Below are 15489 nucleotides of genomic sequence, written 5' to 3'. Positions count from 1 at the left end.
GCTAGTTAGGGTAAGTTTGTTTACTAAAGGACAATACAGGAGTACAGATCATAGTTTACGAAGCAGCTAAGGACTGTGCTTGTAAGCTGCCCAGAATTATCCTGTAGTAAGATGGGCAGCCAATAAATTTAATAAATAAACACTCTAACCAAATACAGTACAAAGCAAGAATATATTTAAAGCAGTCAATGAGAATTTTACAAACACTGGCAGAAGAATATTAAGGAGGCATCGAGGCAGAAGTGAAGGAATCATTTGTAAGAAATAAGCAGCTTTTAGAAGGGGGTGGGAAAGGATTTGAGTCCTTGAGACTTGCAAGCCAATGTGTTTGTTTATCCTACAGTTTGGGCAGTAGAAAGAGAAATATTTTTCTTTTACCACTGTGAAGGAGATGTCTTTTCTGAGAAGTAGGAGGATTAAACCAGGACCGAAAGAAGCTAAACTGGGTAGGTTCACTAAGATCCCACAACTCAGGAAATCTCTCCCTTCCTGGTTTGTACAAACAAACATACATGTACATATTGAACTAGAGAATTTTCTGTTCTCGAAAGAGTCCTTGGCATATTTGACTTCTCCTGTCAAAGGACTATGCAGCAAGTACACTTTGGGGCCAGTGCTGATAACTTTGCAAATGACCTTCTCCTGTCCTCTTGCCTACCTCCACCTATTTATGCAACATATTTGTGGATTTGTGAAGTCCTCACCAAGTGTGGAAAACAGGACAGACACAGGCTCTTCAGAAGATTTTATTTTCATTTCATCTTATGGGGTAGCAAGAGAAACTGGCCACCCTCCAGTCTTGGATGCATGGACAATCAAGGCTTGTATCAGGATGAATGCTACATTTATAGATCCTTTGCACACACACAAAAAAAAGCCAAGGAGAAACCTGAGGTTCAAAAGTACGAAGGAAAGAGATGCCAAGGAGGCGTTCTCATCCGGAGTGCCTTCCACAAAGACGAAGCAAAACTTTCCTGCCAGCCATGGACCAGCTCCGGAGATCTCTCTTCTTTCTCCTTCAGATTCTTGCACCTTTAAGCATTGTGGGACATCCTCTTCCAATGCAGGGACCTTCCCATGAGGTAAGTCCAGGCAAAGGGGTGAACATATGTGAGCCCCAAAGGATGCCTTGATGTTGCTGTCCTGTTTTTGTAGCATTTTCCCCATATCTTTTTTGTTTGTTTGTTTGTTTACCAAATGGAAAATGATGGTGGAGGGAATAAGGTCCCTGGAGGCAGCAATGCTCAATGTTTCTTCAACCACCATGAAATCCTGAGTTTTGCTCCTAACTCTGTAGAAAGCGATGGGAACAAATGGCTGGAGAAAGGAGAAACCTAGCCATGTTCTGCAATAACTTGCCAAGGATTCCACAGTAAAGCATTGAGGGGAAATAGCAGGTGGATGTCTCTTTGCAGAACTTGGGCAAAGCACAGAGGAAACATTTGAGCTACAGAGAACGCTTCGTGAGCACCAGGGAAAGACAGACAGCTCCTCAACAAAGTGATCATAGTTATGCATGATGCAGGAATAATAAGAGCCTTTCCATTCAGCTGGATAGAGCATTCTGAATTACTTAAAAACTTGTTTTTTCCCCCAGCAGAAGCAAATAAATCCTTAACTTATTTAACAAGATCAAAAAGATGCCACTTTTAACAAAGCCATTTCATAGTTTCCGAAATGTTTTCACTCCTGTTCTATTTCTTCTGCTGGAAAGCCTTTCACTTTATATCTCCAGTCCACCCACAAATATTTCGTGCGAAGCTACCCTCTAGGCAAGCTATGGACTGTTGAAGATGGGGGCTGCTAACTTCAATGGAACAATACCACCCATAGAAGCAGTCTATTATGGGCTGCTTGGGCCATCCCTGATTAAACTGGATCTTCATTGTTGCTAATAGGAAAGAGAGACCCACTTTTGCTGAGTTCCAAGCAGTCACTGCTGTGATGGTTTGGTTCGGTTCCAGTCCATGGCAGCTGCAGCTCACTGCCATCCAAAGTTTAAAGGACCCAAGCCCACAGCAGGTGCAGTCCTTGAATAGCAATATTTGGTACTACTGTAAACCCATTTGAACTTTAAAAAGCAAAGAATATTATGAAACAGAATAGCATGGTATTGAAAAAAGATCACGTACTAATATTCTTGCATCTCACATCATTTACCTAACTTGCTCCCCTGAAGAAAAGTTGTGGCTGAATTCATAATTTTGATATGTGATTTTTCTGATATAAAACAACACAGATGGAATAGCTCTGTGGAAAGCATATAAGCACATATAAATTTTTGAATTTCTTAATGTGGAAAAGGAAGAAATTTATTATCCACTGTATGTATGTATGTATGTATGTATGTATGTATGTATGTATGTATGTATGTATATATTTAAAGTCACAACCCCTGGTATGCCCAAATATGGGAGGAAGATCACACTTCCATTCTCTGTCCTTCGGCTCGTCACAAGAGACCATCCAGACAGAAACCCAATATTTTTTACTGTTGCCTTTTTGTTACATTTATTATATTTGTGCTGATAAATAAATAAAGGGAGACTAGTATAGATCTATTTCAAGCTATTTAGCTCTCATCAGCTAGCCATACTCTTGCTGGGAATCAAACCTGTGCTCTATTGCCTCTTAGGCAGATGTGTTAACCATTGAGCTACAGAGCTCGACTCTTTATCAGCCAGGCCAGGGTGAAAGGTATATATTTAAAGTCACAACCCCTGGTATGCCCAAATATGGGAGGAAGATCACACTTCCATTTGGGCATCACACTTCTATTTATATATAAATAGAATATCTATCTATCTATCTATCATCTATCTATCTATCTATCTATCTATCTATCTATCTATCTATCTATCTATCTATCTATATAATCTCTCTCTATATCTCTCTCTATGTATCTATATCTATCTATCTCTATCTCTCTATATCTATCTATCTATCTCTATCTCTATCTCTATCTATCTATCTATCTATCTATCTATCTATCTATCTATCTATCTATCTATCTATCTAATTATATATCCATATCTATGTCTGTCTGTCAGTCTATCATCTATCTATCTATCTATCTATCTATCTATCTATCTATCTATCTATCAATCATTTGATTTCTATAGCTATCCATCTCAGCAAACAATTCTGGGCAACTTTTGATTTTTCAAATGATTTCCCCGCCATAATTCAAGGCAAAGGATGGTTTTGGCACAATGCTCTGCATGACCCTATGTTTTAAAGAAGTAAGAGGACAGAACAACCGTACCACATATGTACGTAGGAAAGTTTTCAAAAGCAGATAGTTCCCATCCCCGGAAAACACTCTGGATTTTTACATTTGTAATAAATGGATGTATTATAAATTGTTTTTTCCCCATTTTTAAGACTGATTTAAGCCTTAATGGAAACTCATTGTGTTAAATGCTTTCAATATTTCTAATTCCCTCACATCCCTGTTTATATCCAGTTCGATGTCATGTGTTCCACACACAAAACCCCATTTCCGTCAAAACAAGAATGAAATGAGAGAAGCAAATGTTAATGCAATTGGAGTATTTACAGAGTAATCCCATTGGAATTACTCAGAAGGGCCAGGGACATAGCTCAGTAAGAAATCTCCTCTCTTGCATAATGAATGTCCCAAGTTCAAATCCATCCAACTCTTTTAAAGATTTTTAAATGTCCTTCTTGAATTCGTGGCCAACAGCTGCCTCACTGTGTTGGCCATATTATTATTATTTATTTTATTTAATTTAATATGCACAAGCTGATACAACATAAGGCAGATTTCTATTCTCGTCGGGTAAGCTTGTCACAGAAATGGTTCCAGAAATACAGAACATAATCTAACATGAGGATAATTACTACTTTCACAGAAAAATCTGCAGACCGTGGACAAACCTGGATCCTAAAGACCCCTTTACACTGAATAGATTATTTCTTTCTGAAGCATCTTGATGATGAGATATCAAATTATGATTGTCTAAAACTTTTCTACTAAAATCCTCAACTACTAAATGGCAGCAGAGAGTTAGATGGTGTTGAATCTCTTGAATGCAATCTAATTACTGCAGTCCATATATGCTATACTTAGTGAGACTGAAAGGTCCACATTACAACATCTCCACATATTTCAGCATGGCCCAGTTGAGATGAATTGTGTAAGTCAGTTGGAGTTTCATTGCAAGCAAATATTAAGTGAGAGCAATGCAAACTATCTCTATATAAAAACATTACTATTCCTGAAAATCATGCTCTATAAATTGGCAGACTGTAATCGGAAAGAACTAACATGTTTCTTTATCTTGTTTTATTATTCTCTTTTTGGAGGGATTAAATTCCGGCTTTCCCAATTTCTAGCCCACCATCTGGAAATTCTCATGAAAGCATAACAAAAGCTAGACAGCAACAAAGCCATATCCAGCCTATTCTATTTTTCTATCCAGCATTCCATTTTTCACAACAGCCAATGATATTCTGGCTGAAAAACATAAGATATGGAAGCCCGACCTAGAACTATTACTCTCTTTATAAAATTTTATTTTTTTAAAAAAACTTGTAATAATAGGCACATTGTTCCATGTTTGGATTTAATTAGGGCTAACAGACCTTGTTTGCGAGAATTTGGATAGCCGCTAGATGTTAGCAAAGAGCTACAGCAGCCTCTTTGATGCCACCTATAATCCTCTGGATTTTTGCAGCCATTATCATGATAATTAATTATCAGCCATGCTTTCAAAAGCCATTGGAACTGGCTTCTGATGCTTCTGAACATGGTCAGGGCAGGTTAGGACAGCAACGTTTTAAATTATGTCTTTATGGTCCTAGAAACAACAAAAAAGAGGGGAAAAGGCAGAGGGAGGGAGGGAAAGAAGGAAGGACAGAAGGAAAGAAGGAAGGAAGGATGGAAGGATGGATGCTGGGTATGGTAGGAAGCATCAAGAAAGAACTAAAAAGAAGAGAAATGAAAGGGTATGTATTACCACCTTTGGCCTCTGGAAATCACTCAGCAGTATCTATCAATTTGGAATATTTCAAAGCCATATTATGTGAAAGAAAACCACTATTTTGTTTTCTTCTACAGAGGCCTGTACGTCAAGTGAAAGCACCCCAAAGCAAGGTAGGCAATCTGCTTATTTACCAGTTGATTTATTAATGATTTTTCATCACAATCTAATCTGGTAGGTAGCAGGAGGCATTTTACTGCTGTTTCATCAAAATCTAGGGAGAGTCCTTTAGTCTGTGCTTCAGGGGTGGGTTCCTACCAGTTCACACCTATTCGGTAGAACCGGTTCATCAAATCTACCGAACCGGTTAGAAGAAGTTCCACCAATGGACCCGGAAAGCAGGCCACACCTACAGAAGAGGCTCCAACATTTTTTGAAACCCACCACTGGTCCTTGGATAGGATTATTCTACACTATCATGCTCATATTTATAAAACTGAGTACCTCTGTGAAAGGTAAGGATGACTACTGCGTTTGTGGTGCAATCAGAACTTTCTGTGTGTTGAAGTTGTTTTAACGCAAATCAAAGATGCCTTTTAAAAAACAAGTTTACATCCTATTCTTATGCATGCCAGTGCTGTGTGTGAGATAATTTAAGGTGGTTCTGACAAGTGTCGTCGGCATCTTCATATCCGGTCACATGGGCGGCAAGCCACTCCCATCCAATCACATGGGTGGCAAGCCACTCCCACAAAGGAGGCCACACCCACAGAGTAGGTTCAAACAATTTTTGAAACTCACCATTGCTGTGCTTATAAACATGCTAAAATTGGAGCTTTACAGAGCAACCCTATACATATTCCTTTAGTGGTCCTCTTGAGGTACTTAGTGAGGCTGCCCAGCTTCCTCATCCACTGCAGACCGGTAGTAGCATGAATATCAGCTGGATATTACGCAGAAAACAAGGACTTTTTGCGAGGGTGAATAGAATTGGCATTTACCAGTGATACAATTCAACCACGCATTTTTTATCTTTAGTTCAATTAATTAAACACATGCCTAGGACGTATGCAGAATATACATACCTGCTCTTCCCACAAAATAGACAGGTCAAATCAACTTCTTGGCAGTTTTGGCAACACCCAGAATCACACTAACTGGGTTATTCTATGGGAATACAAGGTAACACATTCCCCCAGGAAGAGCCCAGCATTTCAGCAGGTCTTGTGCCATATAACACAAGGCTTTATTTCATATTATTTTTTTGGCCCTGGTCAGGCCGGTGGGTAGTAGGATACTTGGCCTGGTGCGGTGGTGGGATTCAAATAATTTAACAACTGGTTCTCTGCCCTAATGACCAGCTGAGTAGGCATGGCTCAATGGTCATGTGAACATGTGGGTGTGGCCAATTCAACGTCACTCAGGTCTATGGGCGCTTCACCTTAGCTGTTACAGTGTAATAAGGGTTAACCGGAGAGGCAGTTTCTGTAAGCAGGGCAATAAAGATTAGGCTAGAAACAACACCAGAATGTTTCTTTCCTGTCTTCCTTACAAGATTAGCCCTGTAAAGTGGGGAAAAAAACAAAATAAGATTTCTTCCAACAACCAGTTCTCTGAACTGCTTAGAAAGTTAACAACCGGTTCTCCTGAACAGGTGCGAACTGGCTGAATCCCACCACTGGCCTGGTGTCTACAACTAATCAGATTTAGAAGTTACGCTCTATGCCTGGCCATTGAATTCTAAGAGAGAGAGAGAGACTTGCTTTTTCCACCCATTCTTTCTCTAGGTCTTTTTCTTGGAGGATCTAAGTAAGAGAGACTTGCTTTTTCCACCCATTCTTTCTCTAGGTCTTTTTCTTGGAGGATCTAAGTAAGCAAAACCGCTTAACCGACTGCAATTACATGGGTTCTCTTCATATAACTAAGCAGGGTAATTTTAACTCTGTGTATGTCCCACAATGCACAAGCATTGCTCTCATTGACCCAATTAAGCATGTTGTGGGAGCAGAGCATGTGTGTGTGTGAATGTTCCTTTGTTTAAGTAGATTTCTCAAGAGGATAAGAAAGAATAAAGAAAAATGGAAATCATTTTATACAATCACTTATATACTGTGCGTAACAAAAAAAAAACAAAGAGAAAAAAAAACAAACAAAAAAACCCCCCCAACATAACACTTCAATCCCCCATACACCCTCTCTTCTCCCCCTCCAACTTTCATTTCACCCCTCCAGCATTCCCCTCTTCTACTTCCCTTCCCCCTCAGACATCTCCCCCTCCCTCCATCTCCCCCTCCTTACATTCCCTCTCACTCCCTCTTTACTTCTCCCTCCTCTTTCCCTCTTCTCCTCGCTTTGGTGTATCCATCAGTTTGTTTTTTTTTTTTTTTTTTAAAGAATAAAATATAAAAAGAAAAAAAAAATGAAAACGAGCCGCAGTATACAAGTGAATTCTTATTGTTAAGAATTGAAACTGTAATTCCACCCTCCCCCCTCCCCCCTATAATCCCCCCTCCCTAACCCCCTTACGGCTTCGCAGGTCCCATACCCGGCATAATTCTTTAACAAGCATTTGAGTATAATAAGGCCAGCTAACTTTAAAATTAAAAAAAGAAAAGAAAAGAAAAGCCAAAAAAAAAAAAAGAGAATAATAAAAAATACACACACACCTAAAAAGAAAGGGGAAACAGAGAAGGGTCAATAAACCCACTACGTTAACACAGCTTCCCATTATCTGTAAATCTTAAACAATGTAGCTCATTCCAAATTTCGATTATTTTACTACTTGCAGGGTTTCAAACTATATTAGAGCCAGGTAAGTTGATCAATTAGGATTCCCCAACTAAAAGTCTCATTGCTTTGTCTATCTATTCAAACCTTTAATTTCTCTCTTTTTTATCCGAATATCCAAACCTTTCTATAAACCATTAAACTCAAGTACTTCTTTCATTTTTCATTTCCAACACCTCCCTTTCTATCCTTACCCACTTCCACATATAAATTTTTTACCTTCCACCCTGCCTTTATCTATGTCCATATATATATTTTATCCGCGTCCATTGCTCCTCCCATATTTACTCCACTTTCCTGAAGACTCTCCGACCAATCTTTCTTGACCTTATATTGAAATAGCAACTCAAACAAATATCAGCTTGCATTCTAGCCCCAAGTAGTCTAATTAAGCTTTCGCTACCCTTCCCTCTCCCACGCGCCTCCCAACTCCATTCGTCCCAGACCACAACTCAAAAAGATCGCAATCTCCGCTCTCCTCGCCTAAGAAAATAATTCATGCGCAATTTGAGTTAGAATTCAGACAAATCTTATATACAATATGTGTCCACAATCAGCAACGCTTCTCTCAGTCTCCATGTCTCATCATCAATATACCACTTTTCCATTTTATCCCAGACGGAAATCATAAAGCTTTAAGAACATCGCTTAGTCTTTATTCTTTAGTCTTCTGCCCTTCCGGAAGAGGAAAGCAACACCCTCCGCCTTGTAGCCACGTGTCTCGCTGTTTGTCTTCTCCTTCTCCTTGTCTCTCTCCAGGTCCGGATGAATCAGGAAGTCCCGCCTTCAGGATCTCGTAGTAAAATTCTCGGGCTTCACAGACAGAGTTAATGCGGTGTTTTTGGTTGCCAAATGTAACTGTAATACCAGCTGGGACTTCCCATTTGTATGGAATCTGAGAATTTCTGAGTTCTTCGGTTAAGAAAGCGTACTCTTTCCTTGTTCTTAATAATTGAAATGGTATCTCTTTAAAAACAATCAAGTCCTGTCCGTCAATTCTCAACCTCTTGCTGTAAAGCCTCTGTATTATCTCATTTCTGGATTCCCTTGTGGTAAAGTATATTATTATGTCCCTCGGAAGCTGTCGCTGTTTTGCTACCCAGGAATTCTGGCGGTAAATTCTTTGAATCTGCCAATCAAAGTTAAATCCCGGACTTCCCACCAAGCGGCTGAAAGCCTCAAAGAAGATCTGTTTCAAATTCTCCTGTTGGTTTTCACGCAGTCCTCTAACCCTTATTGCAAAGGCAGTCTTATTGTAATTTATCATGACAAGTTGTTTTTGAGCAATTTCCATTTCCTGTTGTAACGTTTGAATTTTGGATATCAAATTAAGGTTAGTTTCTTCCAAAAGTTCCAATTTGTCCTCCGCTTCAGCAATATAATCTGTCATGACTGTCATTACTCCGATCATATCCTTCTTTGCCTGAGCAATTTTAGCATCAAATTGATCATATAAATCCGATATCAGTTGATTAATTTCCTGTCTGAAGTCATTAAGCGTTTTGAGAAGAAATTCTTGTGTTAACAAATCTCCCGTGGAGGGTGTGGGAGGCAAGGGTAGCGGCTTCATAGCAGTTTTTAGAGATATGTTATTAAGGAAGCGCTTCTGTTTAGATTTGGGAGCCATTCCAAAGTAGAAATAAAAGACAAGCAATCAAGCGAGCCAAAAATCAAAGTCTCTGCTCCCCTCAGTTAATCTTTTAGCAATTAGTACAGAGAAGCCTTCAGGAGGGTAGGGCTGGCTAAGTACGTCACATCAAACACAAAAACTACGAGATCGCCATCTTGTGACGCAGCTAAAAAAGGAAGGGAGCCTTTTGCGAAATTGAAGCTGGTATTTTAGATAGTAATAAAAGAAATTCCTCAGGAATGGTCCCCGCCCGGATTGACTTTTAAATAGCTTAGCTTTGTCCTGGGGGGGGGGCAATCTGCCTAGGCTGCAAAAAAGGCAGCGCGGAAAACTGGCCGGAGTAAAGGCTCAGCTAATGTTGAACCTCTTCTCCATTCACAGCAAAAAAAAAGCTATGAATTACAAAGAGATCCTAACGACTGACCTTCTCCCTGCCCCTTTCTGCCAGAAAGGGGAGATATCTATAGATCTTATAAGATATACGAACCAGAGTCCTGGCAGGAGCTTCGTTGAGCTCCCGACGGCGGCAGGCTCCACCCCCCGAAGCCCCAAAAATGGAAATCATTAGAGTAATATTTCCCTCCGTGTTTGGGAAGACTTAACTGCTCAATCTGTGAGTATCCAATTTTGAAAGTGAACTTGATCATCGGTCATCAATTCAGATATTGATCAGTCCATTTTCACCACAATTCTAGGTGCTTTCTTCATCCACATTACATTTTAGACCAAACTCTGGGTGTCTGCCAATCAAGAATTAAAACAATATCAGTAATAAAAATATAAAAACATATTAAAGGTAAAGGTTCCCCTTGCACATATGTGCTAGTCACTCCCGACTTTAGGGGGCAGTGTTCATCTCCATTTCAAAGTTGAAGAGCCAGCGCTGTCTGAAGATGTCTCCATGGTCATGTGTGACTAAATGTTGAGTGCACTCAGAACGTTGTTACCTTCCCATTAAAAAAGGTGGTTCCTATTTTTCTACTTGCATTTTTACATGCTTTTGAACTGCTAGGTTGGCAGAAGCTGGGACAAGTAACGGGAGCTCACTAGGTTATGCAGCGCAAGGGATTTGAACTGCCAACCTTTCTGATTGACAAGCTCAGCGTCTTAGCCTCTGAGCACTATTCAAACCATAAACATTAAAAACAAAAACCAAGTTACGCTTCCAACATGCATCCTATACAGTACATCTCATCCTATACCAGCACCTGGGCTTAAAACCAGGTCTTCAGGGCTTTTCAGAAAGCCTGGTCTTCAAAACGATTTAGAGAATTGCTCTCAGATTTCATGCTGAGGGCCAAATGGATGTTTTGGATCATTTTCTGAGTATCTTTGTGGTTTTGCTCCTCAGCTCCTAATTTCCAGCTTCTTTGTGCGCTCGACGATTGTGTCCCGCTATGCCGCCACACGAGTCTGGATTTCCATGAGCAACTCACATCCTGAGGCCAAAGAAGCTGTCTTTGACTTGGATCTGCCCCGTTCTGCCTTCATCTCCAACTTTACCATGTGAGTCTAGGCCAGGGAATCACATTTCTATATTCTTTGAATGGAGATGCTGTCATTCTGTGAAATAACAAAAGCATCAGCTCGGTGGGAAAGTATCTGCTTTGGGAACTGAAAAAGCCAGGCTATACATCCAACTGTTCAAAGTAAATTATCTGGTAACAAATGATAGGGAATTGAATTCCATGACAACTTTTGCTATTCAGAACAGTGGTAGGTTGCTAACGGGTTTACTACCAGTTCGCTTGTGCTCGCGCAACGCTTGTGCGCATGCACAGAAGCGTCCGGATGGGTGGGCGGAGCCTCTCGCTGCCACCACTACCGGTTCGGTCGAACTGGGCCGAACCGGGAGCAACTCACCTCTGATTCAGAAGAAGGAAATGCTGTGTTAAATGAACAAGTAGTAAATCATCTTCATATGTTGAATAGACTCAGCCAATGCCCATTCAGTGGGCATTTTTATTCATGTTCTGCACAGAACATAATCTGCAGATAAAATAACCTCTACTGCAAATAGCAATAGCACTTAGATGTATAGCAATAGTAGCAATAGCCATTAGACTTATATACCGCTTCATAGGGCTTTCAGCCCTCTCTAAGCGGTTTACAGAGTCAGCGTATTGCCCCCAACAACAATCTGGGTCCTCATTTTACCCACCTTGGAAGGATGGAAGGCTGAGTCAACCCTGAGCCGGTGAGATTTGAACCGCCGAGCTGCAGAACTAGCAGTCAGCTGAAATGGCTGCAGTACTGCACTCTACCCACTGCGCCACCTCGGCTCACCGCTTCACAGTGCTTTACACTTTACATAGTGCCTACACTGTGGTTCTAAGTGATTTACCGAGTCAGCCTATTGCTCCCAACAATCTGGGTTCAAATAGTACATACATTGAATTCCTGCTGTTCCAGTGAATCTTGCCTGAACGATTGTTCAGTGAGTTACAGTGAGGAATACAGCTATTGTATTTGAATGGTTTAAAAAAAAAACCTCTGATAGATGGGAGCAAAGAGTGAGCACATATTTTTGTGACATAGTGATTCATAATTTTGAAGCTCATGCATGGCAGTCCTAATGAACAATCTCTTGCAAAAAATAATAATCCTAAAAACAAAAAGCAGAGGAGGAAGGCAGTAGGAGAGCCCTGACAATTATAGTTGTATAAATAAGCAGTCGGTTGATTAGCAGAGAGCAAAGCTTACTGTTCACAAAACGTTAGCAAGCAGTATCACCTTACTACCATCCGCAGATGAAACCTAACACTGGGAGTGTTTAGGAACAGCCCCTTAATCATCCATCTGTGCAGTTGGTGGCTTAACTCTCCCTCTGGAAGAGGTAAGAGTTTACAATGCTATGCAACAATTGAACACGTTATTTGCATGGGTAATTAGAGGGGAGAAATCAAAATCTGGTAGGTGCAGTGTTGTGATCAAAGCCACAACAGTGGGTGTGACTTCACTGCTTATAGAAAAGAGATGGGCTCCTATTACAGTGCTGTATCTGCTGTCTTGCAGGTGTTTGTCGGTCCATCCCATGGATGGCACTGGTAATACAGATAGTCCCTGACTTACAATCATTCATTTAGTGACTGTTCTAAGTTACAACGGCACCTAAAAAGTGACAGGATCATTTTTTAGACTTACAACCATTGAGGTGTCCCCATGGTCACATGATCAAAAGTCGGATGCTCGGCAACTGACTCCTATTTATGACGGTTGTCCTGGGGTCATGTGATCAGGTTTTGCGACCTTCTGACAAGCAAAGTCAACGGAGAAGCCAGGTTCACTTAACAACAGTGTTACTAACTTAACAAGTCAGAGGTGGGTTCCTACCAGTTCGCACCTATTCGGTAGAACCTGTTCGTCAAATCTACCGAACCGGTTAGAAGAGGTTCCACCAGTGGACCCGGAAAGCAGGCCACACCTACAGAAGAGGTTCCAAAAATTTTTTGAAACCCACCACTGGTCCTTGGATATGATTATTCTACACTATCATGCTCCTATTTATAAAACTCAGTGCCTCTGTGAAAGGTAAGAATGACTACTGCGTTTGTGGTGCAATCAGAACATTGCGTGTGTTGAAGTTGTTTTAACGCAAACCAAAGATGCCTTTTAAAAAACAAGTTTACATCCTATTCTTATGCATGCCAGTGCTGTGTGTGAGGTAATTTAAGGTGGTTCTGACAAGTGTCGTCGGCATCTTCATATCCGGTCACATGGGCGGCAAGCCACTCCCATCCGGTCACATGGGTGGCAAGCCACTCCCACAAAGGAGGCCATACCCACAGAGTAGGTTCGAACAATTTTTGAAACCCACCACTGTAACAAGTGCAATGATTCACTGAACAACTGGGGCAAGAGAGGTCGTAAAATGCGGCAAAACTCATTTAACAACTGTCTCGCTTAGCAGCAGAAAGTTTGGACTCGATTGTGGTCATACGTCGAGGACTACCTACTGTATAATGTAACATCGCAACACCAGTATCAAGGGCAGAGCTTGCATTGTAATGTGCATGACATCATTTAGACTCACTGTAGTTAGGAACAGATTCCTGTGAGTATTATATACACGCTGTACTGTACGGGGAGTATTTAAGACACCGATTCAAAATCATATTGAATCTGGAAGGAGCAGGGAATGCACATGGATATTTTCTGACCTAGGATTCACCAAATCACAAAGCAGACTCCTTGTCCTGACAAAACCCTTTTTTATTAAGCTAGTGTGAATTCCTCTCATTCACATCCAGCAAAGTCTTTCAAGGGTGAATTTACAACCACAGACCTTATCAGGCTTGGAGAGCTGCCAGGCCCATATTTTCCAAACGCAATGCTGTGCAAGAAAATACTTTGCAAGGAGTCTCTGAGAGTCACGAACAAATCTTTACGCTAATTAAGCGAACTAATTGTCTCCCCTTTTGCTCCTCTCTTATTCCCTATGGGAGGGTCCGTTCACCGTCCACCTGTGCCTTTACTCCCGAGTCAACCCTTGTTCCTTAGCTGTTCCCTTCTCCTGGCAGCTCTGCACATGCACACATTAGGAACAGGCTCCAGCTGTTCTTCTGCCCCACTGATCTCCGATTCCAAAGGCAGCTGATAACTGTCAGATGGCCCTGGCCCCGTCTCTGCCTCCAATGCAGAGCACTCATCAGAGCCTTCCGCAGACTCCAGGACTGGCCCATGTTCCTCCCCAACTTCCTCATTGTCTGAATCTGCCCCCAGCTTTGCTGGCCACTGGTAGGCCACAACAGAACATTTATCATGCGTAGGTGCATCAATCAGGCTGAGGACAATGTATTTTTATATATATTTAAAGAATTGACCCCCAAAAAATTCCAACAACAATTAAGAAGAGCAAAAGTTTTGGTAGAAATGGCAAAGTTGCTTGGTGCCATTTTTTTACTCTTCTGGGTACCCATTAGGAAGATAGGCACAGCGTGTCCCTGAGGCTATGGAAAGTTTGTTTTCCTTCACTATCATGGCAAGCAAGACTGATTCCTAACCACAATGGATGGATTTGCATGGGGGAGGGGGGGAGGGAGGGGGGGCTGCTCAGACTGGGCTATAAAATCCAGATGACTGGGAGGTGCTAAATACCATTTTGTGATCCAAAAATCCATATCCTTAATCCTGACATATGGGAAACTCAGTTTCATTTTTATTGCAAAGTTTAAAAAAAAAATCTTAGTGGTTCATTTAAACTCACAAAGTTGGGGTGCTATTTGGGGAGAGAGAGTGTTACCAGCATGCCAGCAGTAAGTCTGCCCTATTATTGCAGATCCAAGTCCATGTGACTGTTTTATATAAACATCCACCTTTGTCTCATCATTATAAAAACATGTGCTCCAGCAATGCATTTGGGCTTTGCGGTTGAATCTTGAAGATATCCAGGAACACGCCGTGAAACTCATTTTCCCTGCGTCCAAAAGAATCCTTCCTGCCTTTCAGCTTCCTTTTTGAAGCTGAAATCTAAAATGGCATCACCTCTCTGCTCTTTAAAGCACTATGAACCAGAGCTGGTGGTCTCATAAGCTAAAAATGGACACCGGGTCTCTGGCCCCGGAGGGTGGGGAGGGCATTTTTAAGAAACTAGAACAAGCAGAGGCAGAAGGCAGCAGCAATGTGGGCATCCTGGCTGTAGTTATAATAAAAAAGCTATAACTTTTTAAAATTATTTCTTGGGATGTTCTCTGTGTCCAGGGCCATAGTGGAGAGGAGATTTGAGGGCAGATGTTTCTTGTTCTGTTCCAGAGGTGAGTTCCTACCAGTTCGCACCAGTTTGGTAGAACCGGTTCGTCAAATCTACCAAACTGGTTAGAAGAGGTTCCACCAGTGGACCCAGAAAGCAGGCCACACCTACAGAAGAGGTTCCAAAATTTTTTGAAACCCACCACTGACACACACACACACACACACACACACACACACACACACACACACACACAGACAGACTCAAACAGAGAAAGAGAAAGGAAGGAAGGAAGAAAGAAAGAAAGAAAAAAAGAAAAAAAGAAAGAAAAAGTGAGAGATGAAAGAAAAAAAGGAAAAAGGGACAGAGACAAAAGGAAGGAAAGAGAGAGAGAGAGAAAACACATGGCCGGCAAGCCACTCCCACCAGGTCACATG

At 41.2% G+C, this 15489-nt stretch overlaps 1 protein-coding gene across 1 annotated transcript in view; it reads left to right on the top strand.

Annotated features, from left to right (window-relative positions):
* The first annotated feature begins 980 nt into the window (after positions 1 to 980).
* The window catches only part of ITIH6 (inter-alpha-trypsin inhibitor heavy chain family member 6), a 33442-nt gene continuing 18933 nt past the window's right edge, over positions 981 to 15489 (top strand). Inside the window, exons 1-2 of the mRNA XM_032212169.1 lie at positions 981 to 1082; positions 10715 to 10869. Of these exons, the coding sequence (XP_032068060.1) occupies positions 984 to 1082; positions 10715 to 10869 (254 nt within the window). The 5' untranslated portion in view covers positions 981 to 983. The remainder of the gene's footprint in view (positions 1083 to 10714; positions 10870 to 15489) is intronic.

Source organism: Thamnophis elegans, chromosome 2, assembly GCF_009769535.1.
Source record: "Thamnophis elegans isolate rThaEle1 chromosome 2, rThaEle1.pri, whole genome shotgun sequence".
NCBI lineage: Eukaryota > Metazoa > Chordata > Lepidosauria > Squamata > Colubridae > Thamnophis > Thamnophis elegans.
The sequence above is the reverse complement of the archived record's forward strand: the minus strand, read 5'-3'. Positions and strand labels throughout refer to the sequence as shown.